The sequence below is a fragment of the Centruroides sculpturatus genome, unplaced genomic scaffold, assembly GCF_000671375.1.
Source record: "Centruroides sculpturatus isolate CEXI.00-Female unplaced genomic scaffold, Cexi_2.0 scaffold610, whole genome shotgun sequence".
NCBI classification, from domain to species: domain Eukaryota; kingdom Metazoa; phylum Arthropoda; class Arachnida; order Scorpiones; family Buthidae; genus Centruroides; species Centruroides sculpturatus.
Window position 1 is genome coordinate 311,325 of NW_019385271.1, and position 26,092 is coordinate 337,416.

At 27.6% G+C, this 26,092-nt stretch overlaps 2 protein-coding genes and 1 pseudogene across 6 annotated transcripts; all 3 read left to right on the forward strand.

The window, feature by feature from the left end:
• Positions 1-438: 438 nt before the first annotated feature.
• Positions 439-20,311, forward strand: LOC111636981 (annotated as a pseudogene).
• Positions 675-13,338, forward strand: LOC111636982 (GAS2-like protein pickled eggs). 3 transcript variants are annotated; one of them, XM_023382376.1, is made up of 6 exons: positions 675-958; positions 1,030-1,154; positions 1,907-2,048; positions 5,330-5,458; positions 11,885-12,180; positions 12,403-13,338. In XM_023382376.1, the coding sequence occupies exons 1-6, from the start codon at positions 817-819 to the stop codon at positions 12,661-12,663; spliced, it is 1,095 nt and encodes a 364-aa protein (XP_023238144.1). In that variant the 5' UTR covers positions 675-816; the 3' UTR covers positions 12,664-13,338. The 3 variants fall into 3 exon arrangements, with proteins under 3 accessions (XP_023238144.1, XP_023238143.1, XP_023238141.1); XM_023382375.1 differs by lacking the exon at positions 11,885-12,180 and adding an exon at positions 12,199-12,341 and having other exon boundaries at positions 5,330-5,611; positions 12,403-13,083; XM_023382373.1 differs by lacking the exons at positions 11,885-12,180; positions 12,403-13,338 and adding an exon at positions 5,816-6,091 and having other exon boundaries at positions 5,330-5,754.
• Positions 18,392-24,473, forward strand: LOC111636983 (growth arrest-specific protein 2-like). Of its 3 annotated transcripts, none has more exons than XM_023382378.1 (4): positions 18,392-18,435; positions 22,923-23,124; positions 23,196-23,320; positions 24,073-24,468. In XM_023382378.1, exons 2-4 carry the CDS (start codon positions 22,983-22,985, stop codon positions 24,223-24,225), a joined length of 420 nt encoding a protein of 139 aa, XP_023238146.1. In that variant the 5' UTR covers positions 18,392-18,435; positions 22,923-22,982; the 3' UTR covers positions 24,226-24,468. The 3 variants fall into 3 exon arrangements, with proteins under 3 accessions (XP_023238146.1, XP_023238145.1, XP_023238147.1); XM_023382377.1 differs by lacking the exon at positions 18,392-18,435 and adding an exon at positions 21,408-21,524 and having other exon boundaries at positions 24,073-24,465; XM_023382379.1 differs by lacking the exon at positions 18,392-18,435 and adding an exon at positions 21,421-21,524 and having other exon boundaries at positions 22,979-23,124; positions 24,073-24,473.
• The last annotated feature ends 1,619 nt before the right edge of the window (positions 24,474-26,092 follow it).

Here is a 26,092-nt window from a genome sequence, read left to right on the forward strand (position 1 = left end):
AATGTTTTCATATTTTTTTATTTTTTTTACTGACTACAAAATCATACTAATAAAGTGTCATTGAGATTTTTATTTAAAAACTTTTCGCACTTGCAGATTTAAAATTTTTCATTTTCGTTTCTGAGAAATAGAATTTTTATAAATATCTATTTTCGTTTGTATATATAATTATTAGTAAACAATTTCCTGATATATATTCTATATATAAAAATAAACAAACAAATATACTTACATTTAAACAATTTTTTAAACAAGAAAATGTTATATATATATATATATTAAAAATAAACTTAANATTTAAAGATTATTTATACACTAAATATAGTTGTAACTTTATACTATATATGATTCATTTCAGTTTATTTTTCTATTATATTTTACTAAAGTTTATATTCTCCTATTATTTTCTTTTTTAAATTTTATATTAAATTTGCAAGTCTCCGTTCCCAGACAATTATATTAAGGTCAGTCTATAATTCCTATAATAGAATCATATTGCCCTTGAAAGCTTGTTTATTGTCTTTATTTATTATTATTATTATTATTTAATTAAATATCTGAGTCAACTTATTTCCTGCTCATGGATTAATACGTGAAAAAAATAAATAAAAAATAAAATAAAATTCTAAAATTTCGAATTTTCACGCATCTTCGATAACGTTCTCGTTCACGTAATTTTCTAACCTGGAGTACATCGTGCGTGTTTTTATACGAAAAATATGTTTCGCAGATTTAACCGTTTTTTCTATCGTTAAGGTGGTCTGTGTTAAGTTAGGGATGCAGTAAAGTCAGAAAATAATTTATTTGCAAAGGAAAATGGCAGCTTCTTGGCAGAAAAATGTCGACTTCTCACCGGATTGCACCGAAGAAGATTTACAGAAGAAAATAGCACTGAAACAGGAACAACATCTGATCCCATTAAAAGAAGACCTGGCAGAATGGTTAAATAAAACATTAGGTAGGTAAGAACCAATTTTATACGTGTTTCATTCTTTGTTGTTAACAATTTTTCGATAACTTTTCCTGCAGAAATCGAAGAAATTACAGCCGACAACTTCCTCTATAAACTTGATAATGGAGTGATAGTGTGCCATTTAGCTCAGCTTATTCAAAAAAGAGCGGAAGAATATAGGAAGAATGGGTTAACTGATGAGGTAATATAAAAAATAGTAATTTTTCGTTGTTTTTAATGCTATTTTTCGACTGAGAAAATCATTCTTGCGAATACAATTGAAACAACAAAGATTCGAATTTAAAAAACAAACAGTTTCTTCCTATTGGTCGAACGTTTTCGCAATATTAAGTGCTTATTGGTCGGTGTAATTATCTAAAAATTTATACATAATTTATTAAATACCTATATAAGTTTCATTATATATTTAATATGTTATTATTTAGATAAATTGTATTTTAATAGTTAAAATTTAAAATATTTCAATGATGAAACGATACTTTTGTAAATACGATGTAAGTTTATACTTGTTTTTAATGACACCAGATGGAGCCACATAAATGTTTTAAATTTTAAAATCTGTTTGATTGGTTAATTTTCAATTTAAAATTTCTTTGTTATTAGTAAATTTATATATTCTGTAAATATAATTTATTAAGTTAATTGTGTTTAAAATATTAAATTTGCTTCACTCTTTAATTAGTTTTGTAATTTAAACCATTTGTAATTGGTTAATTTGAAATTTGTCGTGGATCTAATTGGTTAATTAGTTCAAACTTTCAATGCACATGTTTATTGTGTATTTAAATTAACAATAATGATGCCTGTTTACTGTTGCGAAACTCAATCTCTGCGTTGCTTAAAGGCACAACTAATTTTAGAAGTAAAAACAAAAAAATTTTTGCTTTGCTAATATTTAAAATTAATAAATAAATAAATATAAAATTTTTTTAGATTGTTCCTACGGTAAAGTTTAAATGCTGGGAAAATGCCAAATCAAAATCTTTCTATGCCCGAGATAACGCTGAAAATTTTTTGAAATGGTGCCGAAAATTCGGAGTTCATGAAGCTGTAATTTTCGAATCGGATGGACTTGGTAAGAAGTAACTTATTATAGTTTCCTCACCTCTTGTAGCATGTTTGTTTTTTATTTCTTCCCCTCGTTCTACACCAATAATTATTGTCTCTCATTTCTTTTTATCATTTAGAAGATTATTGTTAAGTGGACCGTGCAATCATTTGTCCCAGTTTTTATTATTAAAAAAAGCTAAGGTCAAGTTACGTTTAATTCGTGTTTCAAACATTAGAAACAACACTTTAATTAATCCTAATTATGTGCTCTAAAGTTATTACAACTGAACCAATCTGAATTTAAAGTTTATTACCTTTTACTATTTATTGTTGGTTGAAGAGTCTAATAGTTTGCATTAATTTAAAAATAATGTAGAACAGGCATATTATAATTTGCCGGAAAAAAATAATCAAAAATTTTTTTTGTTATTAACCATAAATCAATAATGTGCTAAAAATAGTTTCAAGTTGTATTTTTTTAAATTCAAAATATATGCTTCACAGCCAGATTTTTTTTTTTAATAATAAAATTAACATATTTCAAGTTGGCTGGTTTCTTCTAAATTAAATAATTAAATCATTTAATAATAATGTTGATAAACATAAGTCAAAACAGATATTCTATTATCATATAAATGTATACAGTAGATAAATTTAATGTACATGAAATTTTTTATATTAATCTGCTTTTGACTAATTGGCTGCAGTACATTTTTTTTTACATACCTGAAATCTATTCTTCCATTGACTGATTTTGTTATGTGACAGGCTTATTTGTTAATTTGTAATTATAATTATAAAGTAAATTTTTTTAAAACATTTTTAAAAAGTTGAAAAAAGCTATTTATTAATAATTATCACTGAATTATTAATAAACAGACATTAATGTAGTGCATCATAAAAGCAATGTGTGTTGTTATAAATGCTAAAAAGTTGTGCTTTAGCAGATTAATCTTAAAAATTGCAGTGATACTTTCAATTAATATCAAGGTATTGTGTAATTACAGTATTTTATGTTTTTTTATTTACTATAGATGTGTAAAATTTCTTAATATTACATTAGAAAATAAGCTAACTAATAAAGTATGTTATGCAATAAAAACAAATGAGCTGTAATTTTTAGATATAAATTATATTGTTAAGGAAAGTCGATATTTAATTAAAAGATATTGATTCATGTAATTATACAGATGTATTATGCAATTTATTTGATTTATCTATATATTAATAATTGATTTTTCCCCCCTCTACTCAAATTAATCTTACATGTAATGGTAGATTATTTTCTTAATATGACATAGAATGAAGCTGGTTTAGTCTTTTAGATAACTTTATCCTGTGATAAGAATATTTTAAATGTATTTAGTGATTAATCATATAATACATGTGAGTGGTGGTGATTTGAAATGTATGCATATTCAATTAAGTTTTGTTACACTTAATTAAAATTTTAAATTGATGTAAAATATTTCTAACATATTATATATTTTTATTTAATATGGAAAATTATTATAATACTTTTTATATTGAATTAATCTTAGTGCTGCATTGCATTCAGTATAGTGGAATTTTAACCTTTCTACTATTAACAATTACATTTGTCTACATTCACTACAGACTTTGTTGTGTACTGAAGCAAGAAAATGTTATTCAGTTTAATAAATGGTATTTAAAGAATTGTTTCCTAAATTATAATACATTATTCATAATGGAATTTTTTTTCATATTGTTTCCTCCTTTAAATGAATTAAATGCTACCTAATAAAAAAAATAATATTTTACTATAATTGATAATTAAAGTACTCCTTTTTTTATTATATGTAATAGCTTTATAAGTGTACAAAATATTAATTTTATTAAAAATGAAAAGGATTAAAATGTTTTAATAAATTAGATTTAATTTATTGCATTTATATTAGTTAAATGATGTAAAGTAAAATGATTTTTGCTTTCTAATGAGTTTGCAAGTTTTTATATTTTAGTATTATATTTATAGTTGTATATTATAGAATTAAAGTGAAATTAAAAATGAGTATCAGCAAATAGAATATGAATTCTAAAAATTTAAAGAAAAATATGCATAAGTATAAATTTTGATATTCTCTATAAATGTTATAGAAAACTGGACAAAATATAGTAATTTATAATAATTTTTACTACTTCTTCATATTAAATTAAACTTTATTATTACTTTTTAAAATAGTTTTATCTGAAGAAAGTAAGATCTGTTCAACATTAAAGCCATGTGAAAGATATTTTAAGCAGTATTTAAAATCAATTATACATACAAATTAAGAAATTTTTAATAAATTATAATGAATCTATAGTAATATAGTAATATAGCTTAATAATAAATGATGCTGTATAATAGCTCTTAATTACTGGTTTAAGGAAATGAAATAACATTAGCAAAAATAATATATCAAGATTTTCTGTAAGTCAAATATTTTACAAAAATAATTAAGTTCTATAGCTTTTATGTTTAGTTGCTAGTTAATTTAGATTAATTTGTTGTAATAATTATTATTTTAGATAAAAATTTTGAATTTTGTTATTTATTTGGAAAAATTCAGTTAAATAAGTCAATGGTAATAAAATACTATTTAAATAATTACATACCTAAATTATTGTGATTACATTTACCTAAATTTCTGTAGAAATATCACAGTTTAACTATACAATACTGTTGTATGCCACTTCAACAGGACATGTTAAAATTAGTTGATTAAATAATACAAGCAAATCAAATGAAGCATCCTACTTAATTGCAGGAATGAAAGATTCTTCTAAAAATTTAAAAAGAATGGCCAGAATGAAGTACTGAATCATGCAACCTAAAATTAAAATAGTTTATTTAAATTTTAAAAAATTATATTAATTGAATAAAGATAGTCTTTTGTAAAATAACAAATTCTACAGATAATATGGAATTTAAAGTTCATCTTTATTATCAAATATAGGTTTTGTCATATGCTATTAATGAGTTATTAATTCATTACTTTTGAAATATTTTCAAGATCACATTTGTCCTGATATCAAGTTATAAATATAAAAATAACATTTTAGAACTTTCAATAAATTTGTTCAATTTTTTTCAGTTAAATTTTAAGTAAATTAATTATTGACTTTGATCTGCAAATATAAGTTAAACAGTTATATTAAATGAGAAGTTATTTTTTCATTTTTTTTTTTTACAATAGAAAATTCAAATGTCTATAATATTTTAATATTTGTTTGACATTTATTCATCCATATTATAGAGTAATTTTATGAACAATAAAATACTATATTTATTTATTATTTCAGTTTTACATACACAGACTAGGGCTGTGGTCTTATGCCTTTTAGAACTTGGACGAATTGCTGCCAAATATGGAATGGAGCCACCAGGGTTAGTAAAACTAGAGAAGGAGATTGAAGAACAGGAAGAAAATGGTCTTTCTCCTGATCTCAGTTCTACTTCAGAGTCATCATTCTGTTTAGATGGATCATCTGATCCTTTGAATGGTGCAGCCAATCCTCTTAATGGCTCTACTGATCAATTGGATGCATCGGATTATCCACTAGACAGCTCAGCAGATCAATTAGATACTTCAACAGATGCTGCCTGCTCAGTAATAAGAAAAAGCAGCAGCTCTTTGAGGATCAGTAATGGCGATAAATCTGACTCAGGAAAAAAGATAAATTCAGCAAATACTAAAAAGCGCAAGCCATCCAAATTGGACCAAAAGGTTGGTAAAATTTATTTTTACAGTTTATTTTATAATTTTTAACTATTTTCTGTTTTCTTAGGTAATGCAAATTGTAAGTTCTATTGGTAAAGACAAAAATGAGGTCGTTCAATTAGCAGAAGGTAGATACTCAATAGGAGGAAAGTCAGTTTTTGTTAGAGTAAGTAAATTTGCAAATTCAAAATACAATTTATCATGCATAACTGCAGTATTCTATTTAAACATTCAAAAATATAGTTTAAATTTAATGCAAAGCCAGAACCAAAAATATAGTTCATTCACTTGGGTGTTTTATTTTTATTCACTAATTTCATGTGCCTAGAAGATGTTTGATATGTATGTATCTCTAAATTATATATATCAATATTTCTGAATTTGTGTGTGTGTGTGTGTAAACACAATCATTATAGATCAGTCTTTATCCACACAGTCATTATTATTAAATGGGAAGTGTTTAGGCTCCGTTTAGAAAGAACTAATGGACTAACTCGGGTGGACAACAGTTTTTGCCCTTGGGCCGAATTAGAAAGAAAACTTTTTCCACAGGCCAAACCAGAGGCTACCCTAGGAAGATTTTGAGGTGGTGCAAGATCTCAATATGGTGTCACCCCATAAAGACTAAATTGTACATAGAGATTACAGATATATTTTTCACATTATCATGCTTTATGAACATTCTATGCTGTACTTACGAGATTTGTAATGGAGAGTTAACTCTAAACACACAGTGAGTTGTTGGCCTTTTTTCTTTTTTTTCAGTTATCAGAATTTTTCATTGAGCTATTCGGAATTGAGTAGCTAATATTGAAAGATTGATCATGGGCCACATATATTCATTAGACGCGTCGTATGTTGGCCATGCCTGGACTAACTGCAACCAGATTTGGTGTGCATACTTTCTTAACTATGGAATTTTGATTTTTCAAATAAAAAGTTCCAAAATTTCCTGATGGAAACATTTTGCACTCATATTGGTGCAATTTGAATATTAGATAGGTTGTCAGGCAATACAGAGAAGTTGACACAAAAAGAGCAATGACTTTAGTGCATTTTAGTTTGGCAATTATAGCTTCTGTGAGAGTTGTAACTCTCCATAAGTTACAATGTCACGTAAGGTAATTTTACATATGTCAGATTGCATGTGGAAATAAATAACCAATAAATCAGACTAATAGTTCTGCAATACATGTCCTCTATCTTCCTGTTTCTTTTTATTTATTAGACTGTGTTTTTTCCAGGAAAACACTGCATCTGAGCCAGTGATTATGTTCTGTCAATGCATCTAGATATGAAAACATGATTCAAAACTCATCCTTGCACTTCAGCAATGAAATTATTTGGATACCACAATCTTGATAGGATATTCACAAAAATACAAGGTGGAACATTTCTTCATATTGGTGTTAATGTGCAAAAGTTATTGCATCAGTACTTCACAAATTAAAGAATGATTAGCCAATCATTTCCAACAGAATGTCTATCATCATCAGAATAGACCCTTTGTGATTTTTGGTTATGGGGGTAATTGAAGAACCTTGTTTATCAGGGTGATGTTTTTTAACTTACTGACTTAAAAGGCAGACTTTCACTACATGTCAGACAATGTCAAGGACCAAATGTATACAAATTTTTGGTGTGTGTACTTTCATAACAATGGATTAAATGAACTTTCATAGCATGCATTAAATGAACATGCACTCAACATGGAATGTTGAGTGTATGTTCATTTAATGTATGCTTTATATCAAGTAGATGGAAGGCACATATAGGAGAACTGTTATTCAGATTCAAAAATATTCAAGTAACTTATAAATGTACAATTTGACAATCTGTAAAATTATCATATATGACATTGTAACTTATGGATAGTTACAACTCAAAACCTATAGTTGCGATACTAAATTGCAATAAAATTATTGCACTTTGTCTCAACTTCTTTGTATTATCTAAATTTCTTTGATAATATATCTAATATTCAAATTGCATTGAATTAGCATCAAATTTCAAATTTCTTCTATCTGGAAATTGTGGAATTAAACTTTTTTTATTTACAAAATCAAAATGCACTGTTATGAAAGTATGCACACCAAAAATTTGTTTACATTTGGTCTATTAGTTTTTTCTACAGAGGTCCAAATACCTGCTTAATTATAATCACCCTGTAAAATATATTTTTTTTGTTACTATGCACAATATTCTTTAGAAAATGGATAGTATCTTTTACATCCTTTGATTGGTAATAAGAAACTGTATCAATACAGAATGAATTTGAGGGTTTAGTTTGTTAATTTTACATAAAATAACTTTAGAGAGGACTGCCAAACAGCAATCCTCATTAAAATTTATTAAACAGAAACATCTATGACCAAAGCAAGATTCAAACCCATAATCTGGTGAAACAGCACCTTAACACATTTGTTTGCCAGATCAGCAATGTGTTAAGGCAGAAGACATATAACAGTAAAATTAAAAAACAAAATTGTTTAAAGAGATCATAATTATTTATAGAATATGACAAATTTTAAAAATTGTTAGTTTCAAATGAATTATTTTAGAAAGAACTGAACATCATTCAAAAGGAAATAGTTAAGATCTTGATATATAACAGAATTAGATTAATAAAAGATGCTAAGAAAAACAGTATTCTAAACACTTCTTTAGTAGTTTATTGTTAATAAAATTATAGTGCACCAAGTGGTTTTTGTTTTCTGTTTGCTTCATGGGTTTAACCAACCTTGCATTTGAGGTTTGTTGGATTCTAGGAAATGGAATATACCTGGGCTAGATTAACATGGATTTCTCAGAATCCCTAATATCAAAGTTGGGTTTGAATCCTGGTGTTTCAGATTGACAGGCAGGCATTTTTTTGTCTCAACTTTACATATGAATAGAAAATGATCACAATTGATTGTGTAAGCAGTTTATGAATATTTATATTGATATTAAAATTCTACTGAGATTTTACAAATAAAAGAAATGATCAACTAGAAAATATTTAACTATTATAGACCTAGCATATTTAAGAAATAGAATGTTTGTTTATTCAAGAAATAATTTATTATTGAAGTGTATATAATCACATTATTGTTATAAATTTTTTATTTAATATCTTAACCATCGAGTAATTTTTTCATTATTATTTTGGAAAAAATATATAAATACGTAAAACTAAATGAAAAATGTGTTGTTAATAAAACAACAATGCATCGTTTGATGTTTCGATAACATTTTAATGCCAAGTAAAACTTTTCTGGCATAATTAATCATTATTCACTCATACTCTATTAATAAAATAAATTTCTGTTTTATTCTATGCAGATTGTTTTTATTAATGATATAAATCTTTATTAAATTAAGTGCTCAGTAGTCCGACGCATCTCCCGTCAAGGTACCTGTCCCTGTTACGTGTCTGCTTGCACAGAAGCATGTCGCGATGTGAATCTCCCCATCTAATTCTTACACAATGACACACATTTCGTGTGTTTTCTGTGAGTAGTACTGTTCGAACAGTTGGAGTAGGGAATATTGTAAGCTACTGCTAGCAAAACAATGCAAAATATGCAATTATTTTTGGTAATTCGGACACTTTTGGTAATCCAACACCCCTTTGGTCCCATACCTGTCAGACTATTAAGGAAGAGCTGTATATATCTTCCAGAAAATTCCAACAATATATCAAAAGATACATTTAGTTTTTCCATGTTCATTATTTAATAACTATAACTCTTGAATAGCATTGTATTACTGATATTATTACTTATTCTGAGATCAGAAACTTAAAAATATTTTTTGAATTTTTTTTTGCATTGCATTGCATTACAATAGAATCTGAAGATGGTAATTGAACTTGTTGAAAATGTTTTGTTCTCATAATAATTAGAATATTTTTATTTTAAGATATATTTTATTTATTTAATTACTTTAATTCCTAAAAAAAGTGGAGGCATTTTCTAAATATTTTATACAAATATTTCAGTTTTTATAATGTATATATTATTAAATATTGATAGATCATATTTAAAATCAAGAAATAATTCATGATTTAATAAATTTATTGTGTAATAAATTATAAAAATTTAATTTAGAACTGTTTTTAGATTTAAAAGTTTAGAGGATCATGAAACATTTGAGATAAAATTTTCAACAAAAGATTTAATGATAAGATTTAATCTCAAAGGTTTTTCATGGACTTCTTTAAGGAATGTTTTTATGCTTAAAATTATTGGAATAAATTACATAAATGCCTCAAAATATAAAAATGTTTTTTCGTAATTTTTAACAAGAAATATGAAACAAACATAATTCATATTAATATATTAATATAACTTTATAGTTAATACATAGTGTGTTCAATTACTTCTAGGAATAAGTAAAAAAATATCAAGACATTATAGGATATAAAGAAATTTATTTAATACTTTTAAAAAATAATAATCATCCTGTTTTTCAGTACACTTTCTTTAATAATTCTACTATCTAGAAACATTTAGAAAAGTCAGCTTTTTTCAGGAATTGCAACATTTTCTTCAGTTTCTCTTGTATGAGTTCTGTTGACTCAAACCATTTTCCTTTTTTAAAGTTTTTCCAATTTTTGCTAAAGGGAAAAGTTAAAAACTTTAAAAGAAAACAGTTTGAATCAGCAGAACTTGTATAAGATGAATTGAAGAGAATTTTCTGATCTTTCGAAATAAACTGACTTTTTCCCCTCCCTCTGAATGTTTTTTGAATTGGAAAAAGTATATTAATATTGAAGCTCTGGATGATAAATTTCTTTATATGCCATTCTTCAAAATTATTAAATTACCTTTTAACTTTGTGACCCATTCCTGAAAATTTTTGAACAAGACTGGTGCATTTCACAATTTAGTAAGATGAATATTAAAACTAATCTTTTAAAATTTTTTATATGCATTTATTTTTATAAATTATTTCTTTATATTAATTTATTATTTCAAGTTATATATATTCAAATGATTTGTGCAATAACAAATAGAAAATTAAACAAATTGTTTAGATATTTTTAAACAAAATGCATATTTAATCATCATAGAAATTTACCTGTTTTAATGAATAATAATCACTATCTTGTGTTGAAAATGTCAGTTATTGTGGAGGAAACATTGATTTTTTTTTTCTGTTGTTATATATTCCTATATAATTTTTCAACTCTTAAAATCATTTATTTGTTAATAAAAAACTATTCTAAGTTATTATTATTAGGATTTAATTTAATCATTTAAAAATTATATAGTTTTTATAACATACAATTTTGAAATTGAGATGATCATTAGGATTGGAAAAGGAATTGATTTTTTTTTACATATAATTATTTATCTATTCAAAAATTTAATTTGAAATAATTTAATTTTTTTTATTAGGAACAATGGATCGAAAATAGTTTGAATCAAAGCTATTTCAATAATTGAATTTTTACAGGTTTTAATTTAAATATTAATTTAGATTTCAGTTTAGTGCAAATTATGAAGATGTATAATTTTCCCGCTAATTTGATTTAGCAAGAGGAAGGACGAGAGAGCATTGTTGATGCCAAAATATAATAATCTTCCGTTAGTTGATTAATGGGTGGAGCTCGCTTTAATATTTGATAGGATATTCGCATTGTTGCTCTAGCTTGATGTATTTGTTAGTTCTATTTAAGTTTATTTTTCATCCGTATATTCATTGTTACTGTATTCCGTTCTCACCGAATGTCTTGGGAAAGTGCTTAATTTCGTAACTTCTATTTAATATTCATTTACTGGATAATAAATGGCAAGAAACATCGGCAAGAAAGCAGGAAAAATGAAATATTTCACGAATATATAGTCTATATATATATATATATATAAATGAATTCGTAAAAATCGGCTATTTTTTAATTTGATGTTTGTGCCCTTAAATAATCTGTAAATTGTTACTTATTTTTAATGTATGATTAGTTTTAAAAAATTAAAATACAATGAATTTAAAGTATTTTAAGCCATGGATGAATGTTGGATAGAATTGTCACTAGATGGCGACATATAAACAAGACTAATTTTCTAAGACGGACGAATTGCTGCCAAATATGGAATGGAGCCACCAGGGTTAGTAAAACTAGAGAAGGAGATTGAAGAACAGGAAGAAAATGGTCTTTCTCCTGATCTCAGTTCTACTTCAGAGTCATCATTCTGTTTAGATGGATCATCTGATCCTTTGAATGGTGCGGCCAATCCTCTTAATGGCTCTACTGATCAATTGGATGCATCGGATTATCCACTAGACAGCTCAGCATATCAATTAGATACTTCAACAGATGCTGCCTGCTCAGTAATAAGAAAAAGCAGCAGCTCTTTGAGGATCAGTAATGGCGATAAATCTGACTCAGGAAAAAAGATAAATTCAGCAAATACTAAAAAGCGCAAGCCATCCAAATTGGACCAAAAGGTAATGTANATCAATTAGATACTTCAACAGATGCTGCCTGCTCAGTAATAAGAAAAAGCAGCAGCTCTTTGAGGATCAGTAATGGCGATAAATCTGACTCAGGAAAAAAGATAAATTCAGCAAATACTAAAAAGCGCAAGCCATCCAAATTGGACCAAAAGGTTGGTAAAATTTATTTTTACAGTTTATTTTATAATTTTTAACTATTTTCTGTTTTCTTAGGTAATGCAAATTGTAAGTTCTATTGGTAAAGACAAAAATGAGGTCGTTCAATTAGCAGAAGGTAGATACTCAATAGGAGGAAAGTCAGTTTTTGTTAGAGTAAGTAAATTTGCAAATTCAAAATACAATTTATCATGCATAACTGCAGTATTCTATTTAAACATTCAAAAATATAGTTTAAATTTAATGCAAAGCCAGAACCAAAAATATAGTTCATTCACTTGGGTGTTTTATTTTTATTCACTAATTTCATGTGCCTAGAAGATGTTTGATATGTATGTATCTCTAAATTATATATATCAATATTTCTGAATTTGTGTGTGTGTGTGTGTAAACACAATCATTATAGATCAGTCTTTATCCACACAGTCATTATTATTAAATGGGAAGTGTTTAGGCTCCGTTTAGAAAGAACTAATGGACTAACTCGGGTGGACAACAGTTTTTGCCCTTGGGCCGAATTAGAAAGAAAACTTTTTCCACAGGCCAAACCAGAGGCTACCCTAGGAAGATTTTGAGGTGGTGCAAGATCTCAATATGGTGTCACCCCATAAAGACTAAATTGTACATAGAGATTACAGATATATTTTTCACATTATCATGCTTTATGAACATTCTATGCTGTACTTACGAGATTTGTAATGGAGAGTTAACTCTAAACACACAGTGAGTTGTTGGCCTTTTTTCTTTTTTTTCAGTTATCAGAATTTTTCATTGAGCTATTCGGAATTGAGTAGCTAATATTGAAAGATTGATCATGGGCCACATATATTCATTAGACGCGTCGTATGTTGGCCATGCCTGGACTAACTGCAACCAGATTTGGTGTGCATACTTTCTTAACTATGGAATTTTGATTTTTCAAATAAAAAGTTCCAAAATTTCCTGATGGAAACATTTTGCACTCATATTGGTGCAATTTGAATATTAGATAGGTTGTCAGGCAATACAGAGAAGTTGACACAAAAAGAGCAATGACTTTAGTGCATTTTAGTTTGGCAATTATAGCTTCTGTGAGAGTTGTAACTCTCCATAAGTTACAATGTCACGTAAGGTAATTTTACATATGTCAGATTGCATGTGGAAATAAATAACCAATAAATCAGACTAATAGTTCTGCAATACATGTCCTCTATCTTCCTGTTTCTTTTTATTTATTAGACTGTGTTTTTTCCAGGAAAACACTGCATCTGAGCCAGTGATTATGTTCTGTCAATGCATCTAGATATGAAAACATGATTCAAAACTCATCCTTGCACTTCAGCAATGAAATTATTTGGATACCACAATCTTGATAGGATATTCACAAAAATACAAGGTGGAACATTTCTTCATATTGGTGTTAATGTGCAAAAGTTATTGCATCAGTACTTCACAAATTAAAGAATGATTAGCCAATCATTTCCAACAGAATGTCTATCATCATCAGAATAGACCCTTTGTGATTTTTGGTTATGGGGGTAATTGAAGAACCTTGTTTATCAGGGTGATGTTTTTTAACTTACTGACTTAAAAGGCAGACTTTCACTACATGTCAGACAATGTCAAGGACCAAATGTATACAAATTTTTGGTGTGTGTACTTTCATAACAATGGATTAAATGAACTTTCATAGCATGCATTAAATGAACATGCACTCAACATGGAATGTTGAGTGCATGTTCATTCAATGTATGCTTTATATCAAGTAGATGGAAGGCACATATAGGAGAACTGTTATTCAGATTCAAAAATATTCAAGTAACTTATAAATGTACAATTTGACAATCTGTAAAATTATCATATATGACATTGTAACTTATGGATAGTTACAACTCAAAACCTATAGTTGCGATACTAAATTGCAATAAAATTATTGCACTTTGTCTCAACTTCTTTGTATTATCTAAATTTCTTTGATAATATATCTAATATTCAAATTGCATTGAATTAGCATCAAATTTCAAATTTCTTCTATCTGGAAATTGTGGAATTAAACTTTTTTTATTTACAAAATCAAAATGCACTGTTATGAAAGTATGCACACCAAAAATTTGTTTACATTTGGTCTATTAGTTTTTTCTACAGAGGTCCAAATACCTGCTTAATTATAATCACCCTGTAAAATATATTTTTTTTGTTACTATGCACAATATTCTTTAGAAAATGGATAGTATCTTTTACATCCTTTGATTGGTAATAAGAAACTGTATCAATACAGAATGAATTTGAGGGTTTAGTTTGTTAATTTTACATAAAATAACTTTAGAGAGGACTGCCAAACAGCAATCCTCATTAAAATTTATTAAACAGAAACATCTATGACCAAAGCAAGATTCAAACCCATAATCTGGTGAAACAGCACCTTAACACATTTGTTTGCCAGATCAGCAATGTGTTAAGGCAGAAGACATATAACAGTAAAATTAAAAAACAAAATTGTTTAAAGAGATCATAATTATTTATAGAATATGACAAATTTTAAAAATTGTTAGTTTCAAATGAATTATTTTAGAAAGAACTGAACATCATTCAAAAGGAAATAGTTAAGATCTTGATATATAACAGAATTAGATTAATAAAAGATGCTAAGAAAAACAGTATTCTAAACACTTCTTTAGTAGTTTATTGTTAATAAAATTATAGTGCACCAAGTGGTTTTTGTTTTCTGTTTGCTTCATGGGTTTAACCAACCTTGCATTTGAGGTTTGTTGGATTCTAGGAAATGGAATATACCTGGGCTAGATTAACATGGATTTCTCAGAATCCCTAATATCAAAGTTGGGTTTGAATCCTGGTGTTTCAGATTGACAGGCAGGCATTTTTTTGTCTCAACTTTACATATGAATAGAAAATGATCACAATTGATTGTGTAAGCAGTTTATGAATATTTATATTGATATTAAAATTCTACTGAGATTTTACAAATAAAAGAAATGATCAACTAGAAAATATTTAACTATTATAGACCTAGCATATTTAAGAAATAGAATGTTTGTTTATTCAAGAAATAATTTATTATTGAAGTGTATATAATCACATTATTGTTATAAATTTTTTATTTAATATCTTAACCATCGAGTAATTTTTTCATTATTATTTTGGAAAAAATATATAAATACGTAAAACTAAATGAAAAATGTGTTGTTAATAAAACAACAATGCATCGTTTGATGTTTCGATAACATTTTAATGCCAAGTAAAACTTTTCTGGCATAATTAATCATTATTCACTCATACTCTATTAATAAAATAAATTTCTGTTTTATTCTATGCAGATTGTTTTTATTAATGATATAAATCTTTATTAAATTAAGTGCTCAGTAGTCCGACGCATCTCCCGTCAAGGTACCTGTCCCTGTTACGTGTCTGCTTGCACAGAAGCATGTCGCGATGTGAATCTCCCCATCTAATTCTTACACAATGACACACATTTCGTGTGTTTTCTGTGAGTAGTACTGTTCGAACAGTTGGAGTAGGGAATATTGTAAGCTACTGCTAGCAAAACAATGCAAAATATGCAATTATTTTTGGTAATTCGGACACTTTTGGTAATCCAACACCCCTTTGGTCCCATACCTGTCAGACTATTAAGGAAGAGCTGTATATATCTTCCAGAAAATTCCAACAATATATCAAAAGATACATTTAGTTTTTCCATGTTCATTATTTAATAACTATAACTCTTGAATAGCATTGTATTACTGATATTATTACTTATTCTGAGATCAGAAACTTAAAAATATTTTTTGAATTTTTTTTTGCATTGCATTGCATTACAATAGAATCTGAAGATGGTAATTGAACTTGTTGAAAATGTTTTGTTCTCATAATAATTAGAATATTTTTATTTTAAGATATATTTTATTTATTTAATTACTTTAATTCCTAAAAAAAGTGGAGGCATTTTCTAAATATTTTATACAAATATTTCAGTTTTTATAATGTATATATTATTAAATATTGATAGATCATATTTAAAATCAAGAAATAATTCATGATTTAATAAATTTATTGTGTAATAAATTATAAAAATTTAATTTAGAACTGTTTTTAGATTTAAAAGTTTAGAGGATCATGAAACATTTGAGATAAAATTTTCAACAAAAGATTTAATGATAAGATTTAATCTCAAAGGTTTTTCATGGACTTCTTTAAGGAATGTTTTTATGCTTAAAATTATTGGAATAAATTACATAAATGCCTCAAAATATAAAAATGTTTTTTCGTAATTTTTAACAAGAAATATGAAACAAACATAATTCATATTAATATATTAATATAACTTTATAGTTAATACATAGTGTGTTCAATTACTTCTAGGAATAAGTAAAAAAATATCAAGACATTATAGGATATAAAGAAATTTATTTAATACTTTTAAAAAATAATAATCATCCTGTTTTTCAGTACACTTTCTTTAATAATTCTACTATCTAGAAACATTTAGAAAAGTCAGCTTTTTTCAGGAATTGCAACATTTTCTTCAGTTTCTCTTGTATGAGTTCTGTTGACTCAAACCATTTTCCTTTTTTAAAGTTTTTCCAATTTTTGCTAAAGGGAAAAGTTAAAAACTTTAAAAGAAAACAGTTTGAATCAGCAGAACTTGTATAAGATGAATTGAAGAGAATTTTCTGATCTTTCGAAATAAACTGACTTTTTCCCCTCCCTCTGAATGTTTTTTGAATTGGAAAAAGTATATTAATATTGAAGCTCTGGATGATAAATTTCTTTATATGCCATTCTTCAAAATTATTAAATTACCTTTTAACTTTGTGACCCATTCCTGAAAATTTTTGAACAAGACTGGTGCATTTCACAATTTAGTAAGATGAATATTAAAACTAATCTTTTAAAATTTTTTATATGCATTTATTTTTATAAATTATTTCTTTATATTAATTTATTATTTCAAGTTATATATATTCAAATGATTTGTGCAATAACAAATAGAAAATTAAACAAATTGTTTAGATATTTTTAAACAAAATGCATATTTAATCATCATAGAAATTTACCTGTTTTAATGAATAATAATCACTATCTTGTGTTGAAAATGTCAGTTATTGTGGAGGAAACATTGATTTTTTTTTNTTAAATATTTTATTTCCAAAAATGCAGAAAAACCATATATGTATATTCTGTAATAAACTAGTTAGGTAATGCTGTATCAACATGTAGTCAGAGCGAGGCTGCTCACACCTTCATTTTCTAGATTATGAGGGAAAAAAGAGAGAAAGAATCATTTGTTTTCAACAATATATTTGATTTCTATTCTATCATTTAAAGGTAAAAATATAAGGGCAGAATAAGCCATTAATTAATTGTTATGCCAATGTATCATGAAATTCTATCTATCACTATGGACCTTGGACTTACAGATTGACTTATAGCAATTGTTATTGTAACTATTTAAAAATACTATGTCAGTTATTTTTTTCACTCGACTGAAAGCAACATAGGTAAGATTGATAGCTATCTCTTTTTTACCTGTATCTATTTTGATTTTTGGAAGAGTTAATCCCTGTGATTTATGTAGAGTCATCGAGTATGCTAAGTTAAGGGGAAACTGTCTATGAAATTGCAATATACTGCCATTGTTCGAAGAGTTTGTTATGGGGATTATTGGAAACAGATTACCATAGATGAAAGGTCCCTGATAGCTATTGAATTCCACTAAAATAGAGGAAGAGCTGGAGGGTAAGCATTAGGAGCATATATGAAGTGTATAGTTCCTAGTGAACCATTGACAAGACCTCCTTTCACCCATAAGTTGACTATCAGCATGATTCTGGCATTAACTCAGAGATTCAAATACTTAGAGAGAACAAGAGCTGAGCCATCTTTGGACAAAGGCAGGGCAATATTTGGAGTCTTTTCAGATGCTATATCAGCAACAGCAACTGCAGCACCCAGTTAACTGCAAGTAGTCTTTGTTGCTTTTGTAGTGTCTTGGATGGTCAAAATGATCTAGACATTTTTTTTTTATTGGGTAGGCGTGCGAAAGGCGGAAACAATGAAGGAGATTGAGAAGAAAGGATGCTTACTTGACTGGTGGTCTGTGTTAAGTTAGGGATGCAGTAAAGTCAGAAAATAATTTATTTGCAAAGGAAAATGGCAGCTTCTTGGCAGAAAAATGTCGACTTCTCACCGGATTGCACCGAAGAAGATTTACAGAAGAAAATAGCACTGAAACAGGAACAACATCTGATCCCATTAAAAGAAGACCTGGCAGAATGGTTAAATAAAACATTAGAAATCGAAGAAATTACAGCCGACAACTTCCTCTATAAACTTGATAATGGAGTGATAGTGTGCCATTTAGCTCAGCTTATTCAAAAAAGAGCGGAAGAATATAGGAAGAATGGGTTAACTGATGAGATTGTTCCTACGGTAAAGTTTAAATGCTGGGAAAATGCCAAATCAAAATCTTTCTATGCCCGAGATAACACTGAAAATTTTTTGAAATGGTGCCGTGCCGAAAATTCGGAGTTCATGAAGCTGTAATTTTCGAATCGGATGGACTTGTTTTACATACACAGACTAGGGCTGTGGTCTTATGCCTTTTAGAACTTGGACGAATTGCTGCCAAATATGGAATGGAGCCACCAGGGTTGGTAGAACTAGAGAAGGAGATTGAAGAACAGGAGGAACATGGTCTTTCTCCTGATCTCAGTTCTACTTCAGAGTCATCATTCTGTTTAGATGGATCATCTGATCCTTTGAATGGTGCGGCCAATCCTCTTAATGGCTCTACTGATCAATTGGATGCATCGGATTATCCACTAGACAGCTCAGCATATCAATTAGATACTTCAACAGATGCTGCCTGCTCAGTAATAAGAAAAAGCAGCAGCTCTTTGAGGATCAGTAATGGCGATAAATCTGACTCAGGAAAAAAGATAAATTCAGCAAATACTAAAAAGCGCAAGCCATCCAAATTGGACCAAAAGGTAATGTAAATTGTGGGTTCTATTGGTAAAGACAAAAATGAGGTCGTTCAATTAGCAGAAGGTAGATACTCAATAGGAGGAAAGTCAGTTTTTGTTAGATTACTGAAAGGCCGTCACGTAATGGTTCGTGTAGGAGGAGGTTGGGATACCTTAGAGCACTTTCTCTCAAGACGGGATCCGTGCCAAGTGATAGTAGTCGACCGGAAATCGTTGACACAGTACATAGCGGCCGATACAAATCCTATACATTACACAAACGGATCGAATTCATTTTTGCAGATTAAAGCTAAATATCGGCCCTCGGATAAAACTGAAACAAAATAGAATTAAAAAAAAAAGAAATTGTTTTGCTCTTGTAAGTAAGCATTATGTGAATACTTTTTTTGGAATATAAAAAAAAAGAATTGTGACGTATTTTCAGCATGTAATGGATAAAAAAAAGTCATATAATATATTTATGAAGTTCTAGAGATGCTATTATTAGGACTTGCTTTCATCTGAGATTAATTTTGTTAACATTTTTCAACAAGAGAAAAATAATTTATTGATTTGATACATTCCAGGAAAAAAGAAATAGTGTTTAAGCAATAATCAAAGTTTATTACATTTTAATTTTTCTTAACAATTCAAATTGCTCATCAATATTTTTCACATCAGTAATCTGCAATTTAGATATATAAGAATATAATAATAATGATAGCATATTTATTTTTCATTAACTTTCGAGCAGTATTAAGAATTTATACAGAAGTGATGCTCAAATGCTTCCACAGTTTGGAGGTACAAAGTACTGATTCCAGAAGTCATTGCAATGTGTGAAAAAGTGGTGAAAGTACAGTACTTGTGTTTCCTGTTGAACTTTGTTACTAAAATTCCAAGTTTTTTGAAAAAAAAAAAAAAAGACAAATATAACAAATTTCCATTTTTCAAATTTTTTAAAGTACTTATTCTATTTATTATTCTAATTTTTTTTAAAATAATAATTAATAAAATAACATAATGTTTTATGGTTTTCTTACTTTTAAATTGTAATAATTTATAACAAACTCGCGTTTTGTAAATCATGAAGTTTAAGAAGTACGCTGATCTTTAAAGGATCCCGAAGGACTACAGAAAATGGTGTTTTTCTTTGCTCTAATGCTATGGTGTCTAAATTATGGCCCCCGAGCAAAATCCGGCCCTCGAACATATTTGACACGTAAGCATCAGAAATAACTATAGGTTTACTTGGTATATATGAAATACTTGAGACTTATGCGGAATTTGGCCCGCAAATCGAAAAGTTTGGGCACCACTGCGCTAAGGGAATAAGAAATATGTAAATAAAACGAGTAAAATTTTATCAGATTTTTTAAATTTGTGGATCATTATGTAAAGAAATGTTTGGAAGGGAATCAGTTTTCTTTTAATACGATCTGATAACTTGTGTTTTTGTTATCACATAATGTTAATGCTAATCTATCACTAAGAAGCACGTATATTTGTTTCTGATATACTAATATTAGTGTATATATTATTAATACTTACATCAATCATTGATAAGTATAATGTATTTTATAACATAAATAATGTCAAAATATTGGACTGTATTGCGACCTATAACCGTTGTTCTTTGCTATGAGAAAGGAACATATGTGTAATTTCGACTAAAATTTAATACTACAGTTTAGTTTAAGTTATTTAATAAACAATGATACGTTGTTAATTTTGAAATCCTTTCAGATACGAAGAATGTATGTATCTTTCTTAATCATCTTGGTATTCGGCTACGCAAGTGGATGGATCCACGAATGCCCCAGATTAGNCGAACTAATTAATATTCGCTTTTTGCGATAAATAATAAATCATTAAATTTGATTATAAAACACTTCATAAATAATGAAATAACAGATAATTGCGACGCGCCATTTTAAGTGTTTTTTTTTTTAACTTAATAGAAATGAAAAATACTTTACGTTGCTAAAAAGTACTTAACAATTTTTAAGGACTTAAAAAAAAGCAATAATAACAAGACATTTCCGCTCGACTAATTGAAAAATAACGATTTTGTTCCTTGTTATCGTTCGACGACAGCAGATGGCGTTGAACATAGTACGCATTTAGACGAAGAGAAGGGAAGAAGGGAAATTTGCACGTGCGAAAGGCGGAAACAACGAAGGAGATTGAGAAGAAAGGATGCTTACTTGACTGGTAAGTTTCGTCGCTAGCGCCGTTTTCGTAACGAAAATTTTTATACGTAAGATGCGTTAAAAATACTCGTTTACTCGCGTAATGTTTCGATGAATGAGCGACAGTCAATGGCCGTGGAGCCGGGCGAGCGTGTTTGTGATGGAGGCGCCTAACAGCCTACTACTACTCCACTTTCCACCTCCTCAGACGATAACCGATTGCCATTAATCGATTACATAAAGAAGATAGATTCTACACGTTAGGTTTCATCAGTTATCGATTACCAAATACCCATTAATCGATTTACTCTTTCGACCACGTTAATCTTTCAGATTTGTTGTCGCCGCCGTTGCTTAATTAAAGCTAAGAGATTAACAGATTAAATTCTATTGTAAATTTCGATTTATCACTTTCTTTTAGTCCGGTTTAATCGTTAGACTTACCAGTGACATCTGGAATTAATCGATATATGCTTACTGTTTTGCATTCTCCTGCTCGCCTGGTAACATATCAGATTATGGGGCGCCACTCGCCAACTTCACTGTTTTGATCGAGTAAATCGAAATTATTAATTGTTTAATATATTTTCTATTTAAAAACAATGCTAATCCAGGATTTAGTTCGTAATCGGCGCTTCTGTCTTTCACTTGTTCAAATAATTAAAATGATTTGTATCCCATTAACTATCCGAAAACAAGTGGAAAACTCCCATGTAGAAAGTCGATTAGTGAATTAAATCGTCAGCAACTGGGATTGGTGCGGTTAGTGGGGCCACAACTATGAGTTGGGGTGGACCATCTATCTAACGCCCTAAAATTCCCGAGTTCATACTTGCAAAACTGTCAAAAATCAGGGAGGAGTTTACTCTCAAAACTTTATAATTTTCATTATTATGATTAATCACGATAATCCACTTTTTGATGTCGATCTTATTTAATTTATGAATAATTTTTTCTTTATTTAAAGATTATTTATACACTAAATATAGTTGTAACTTTATACTATATATGATTCATTTCAGTTTATTTTTCTATTATATTTTACTAAAGTTTATATTCTCCTATTATTTTCTTTTTTAAATTTTATATTAAATTTGCAAGTCTCCGTTCCCAGACAATTATATTAAGGTCAGTCTATAATTCCTATAATAGAATCATATTGCCCTTGAAAGCTTGTTTATTGTCTTTATTTATTATTATTATTATTATTTAATTAAATATCTGAGTCAACTTATTTCCTGCTCATGGATTAATACGTGAAAAAAATAAATAAAAAATAAAATAAAATTCTAAAATTTCGAATTTTCACGCATCTTCGATAACGTTCTCGTTCACGTAATTTTCTAACCTGGAGTACATCGTGCGTGTTTTTATACGAAAAATATGTTTCGCAGATTTAACCGTTTTTTCTATCGTTAAGGTGGTCTGTGTTAAGTTAGGGATGCAGTAAAGTCAGAAAATAATTTATTTGCAAAGGAAAATGGCAGCTTCTTGGCAGAAAAATGTCGACTTCTCACCGGATTGCACCGAAGAAGATTTACAGAAGAAAATAGCACTGAAACAGGAACAACATCTGATCCCATTAAAAGAAGACCTGGCAGAATGGTTAAATAAAACATTAGGTAGGTAAGAACCAATTTTATACGTGTTTCATTCTTTGTTGTTAACAATTTTTCGATAACTTTTCCTGCAGAAATCGAAGAAATTACAGCCGACAACTTCCTCTATAAACTTGATAATGGAGTGATAGTGTGCCATTTAGCTCAGCTTATTCAAAAAAGAGCGGAAGAATATAGGAAGAATGGGTTAACTGATGAGGTAATATAAAAAATAGTAATTTTTCGTTGTTTTTAATGCTATTTTTCGACTGAGAAAATCATTCTTGCGAATACAATTGAAACAACAAAGATTCGAATTTAAAAAACAAACAGTTTCTTCCTATTGGTCGAACGTTTTCGCAATATTAAGTGCTTATTGGTCGGTGTAATTATCTAAAAATTTATACATAATTTATTAAATACCTATATAAGTTTCATTATATATTTAATATGTTATTATTTAGATAAATTGTATTTTAATAGTTAAAATTTAAAATATTTCAATGATGAAACGATACTTTTGTAAATACGATGTAAGTTTATACTTGTTTTTAATGACACCAGATGGAGCCACATAAATGTTTTAAATTTTAAAATCTGTTTGATTGGTTAATTTTCAATTTAAAATTTCTTTGTTATTAGTAAATTTATATATTCTGTAAATATAATTTATTAAGTTAATTGTGTTTAAAATATTAAATTTGCTTCACTCTTTAATTAGTTTTGTAATTTAAACCATTTGTAATTGGTTAATTTGAAATTTGTCGTGGATCTAATTGGTTAATTAGTTCAAACTTTCAATGCACATGTTTATTGTGTATTTAAATTAACAATAATGATGCCTGTTTACTGTTGCGAAACTCAATCTCTGCGTTGCTTAAAGGCACAACTAATTTTAGAAGTAAAAACAAAAAAATTTTTGCTTTGCTAATATTTAAAATTAATAAATAAATAAATATAAAATTTTTTTAGATTGTTCCTACGGTAAAGTTTAAATGCTGGGAAAATGCCAAATCAAAATCTTTCTATGCCCGAGATAACGCTGAAAATTTTTTGAAATGGTGCCGAAAATTCGGAGTTCATGAAGCTGTAATTTTCGAATCGGATGGACTTGGTAAGAAGTAACTTATTATAGTTTCCTCACCTCTTGTAGCATGTTTGTTTTTTATTTCTTCCCCTCGTTCTACACCAATAATTATTGTCTCTCATTTCTTTTTATCATTTAGAAGATTATTGTTAAGTGGACCGTGCAATCATTTGTCCCAGTTTTTATTATTAAAAAAAGCTAAGGTCAAGTTACGTTTAATTCGTGTTTCAAACATTAGAAACAACACTTTAATTAATCCTAATTATGTGCTCTAAAGTTATTACAACTGAACCAATCTGAATTTAAAGTTTATTACCTTTTACTATTTATTGTTGGTTGAAGAGTCTAATAGTTTGCATTAATTTAAAAATAATGTAGAACAGGCATATTATAATTTGCCGGAAAAAAATAATCAAAAATTTTTTTTGTTATTAACCATAAATCAATAATGTGCTAAAAATAGTTTCAAGTTGTATTTTTTTAAATTCAAAATATATGCTTCACAGCCAGATTTTTTTTTTTAATAATAAAATTAACATATTTCAAGTTGGCTGGTTTCTTCTAAATTAAATAATTAAATCATTTAATAATAATGTTGATAAACATAAGTCAAAACAGATATTCTATTATCATATAAATGTATACAGTAGATAAATTTAATGTACATGAAATTTTTTATATTAATCTGCTTTTGACTAATTGGCTGCAGTACATTTTTTTTTACATACCTGAAATCTATTCTTCCATTGACTGATTTTGTTATGTGACAGGCTTATTTGTTAATTTGTAATTATAATTATAAAGTAAATTTTTTTAAAACATTTTTAAAAAGTTGAAAAAAGCTATTTATTAATAATTATCACTGAATTATTAATAAACAGACATTAATGTAGTGCATCATAAAAGCAATGTGTGTTGTTATAAATGCTAAAAAGTTGTGCTTTAGCAGATTAATCTTAAAAATTGCAGTGATACTTTCAATTAATATCAAGGTATTGTGTAATTACAGTATTTTATGTTTTTTTATTTACTATAGATGTGTAAAATTTCTTAATATTACATTAGAAAATAAGCTAACTAATAAAGTATGTTATGCAATAAAAACAAATGAGCTGTAATTTTTAGATATAAATTATATTGTTAAGGAAAGTCGATATTTAATTAAAAGATATTGATTCATGTAATTATACAGATGTATTATGCAATTTATTTGATTTATCTATATATTAATAATTGATTTTTCCCCCCTCTACTCAAATTAATCTTACATGTAATGGTAGATTATTTTCTTAATATGACATAGAATGAAGCTGGTTTAGTCTTTTAGATAACTTTATCCTGTGATAAGAATATTTTAAATGTATTTAGTGATTAATCATATAATACATGTGAGTGGTGGTGATTTGAAATGTATGCATATTCAATTAAGTTTTGTTACACTTAATTAAAATTTTAAATTGATGTAAAATATTTCTAACATATTATATATTTTTATTTAATATGGAAAATTATTATAATACTTTTTATATTGAATTAATCTTAGTGCTGCATTGCATTCAGTATAGTGGAATTTTAACCTTTCTACTATTAACAATTACATTTGTCTACATTCACTACAGACTTTGTTGTGTACTGAAGCAAGAAAATGTTATTCAGTTTAATAAATGGTATTTAAAGAATTGTTTCCTAAATTATAATACATTATTCATAATGGAATTTTTTTTCATATTGTTTCCTCCTTTAAATGAATTAAATGCTACCTAATAAAAAAAATAATATTTTACTATAATTGATAATTAAAGTACTCCTTTTTTTATTATATGTAATAGCTTTATAAGTGTACAAAATATTAATTTTATTAAAAATGAAAAGGATTAAAATGTTTTAATAAATTAGATTTAATTT

Coding starts and splice junctions, on each gene's coding strand:
- LOC111636983 (XM_023382378.1), top strand. CDS start 22,983: ATGGCAGCTTCTTGGCAGAAAAATGTCGACTTCTCACCGGATTGCACC. Junction 23,125..23,195: donor ATGGTTAAATAAAACATTAG/GTAGGTAAGAAC, acceptor CTTTTCCTGCAG/AAATCGAAGAAATTACAGCC. Junction 23,321..24,072: donor AGAATGGGTTAACTGATGAG/GTAATATAAAAA, acceptor AAATTTTTTTAG/ATTGTTCCTACGGTAAAGTT.
- LOC111636982 (XM_023382376.1), top strand. CDS start 817: ATGGCAGCTTCTTGGCAGAAAAATGTCGACTTCTCACCGGATTGCACC. Junction 2,049..5,329: donor TTTCGAATCGGATGGACTTG/GTAAGAAGTAAC, acceptor TTATTATTTCAG/TTTTACATACACAGACTAGG. Junction 5,459..11,884: donor TGAAGAACAGGAAGAAAATG/GTCTTTCTCCTG, acceptor AGGAAGAAAATG/GTCTTTCTCCTGATCTCAGT.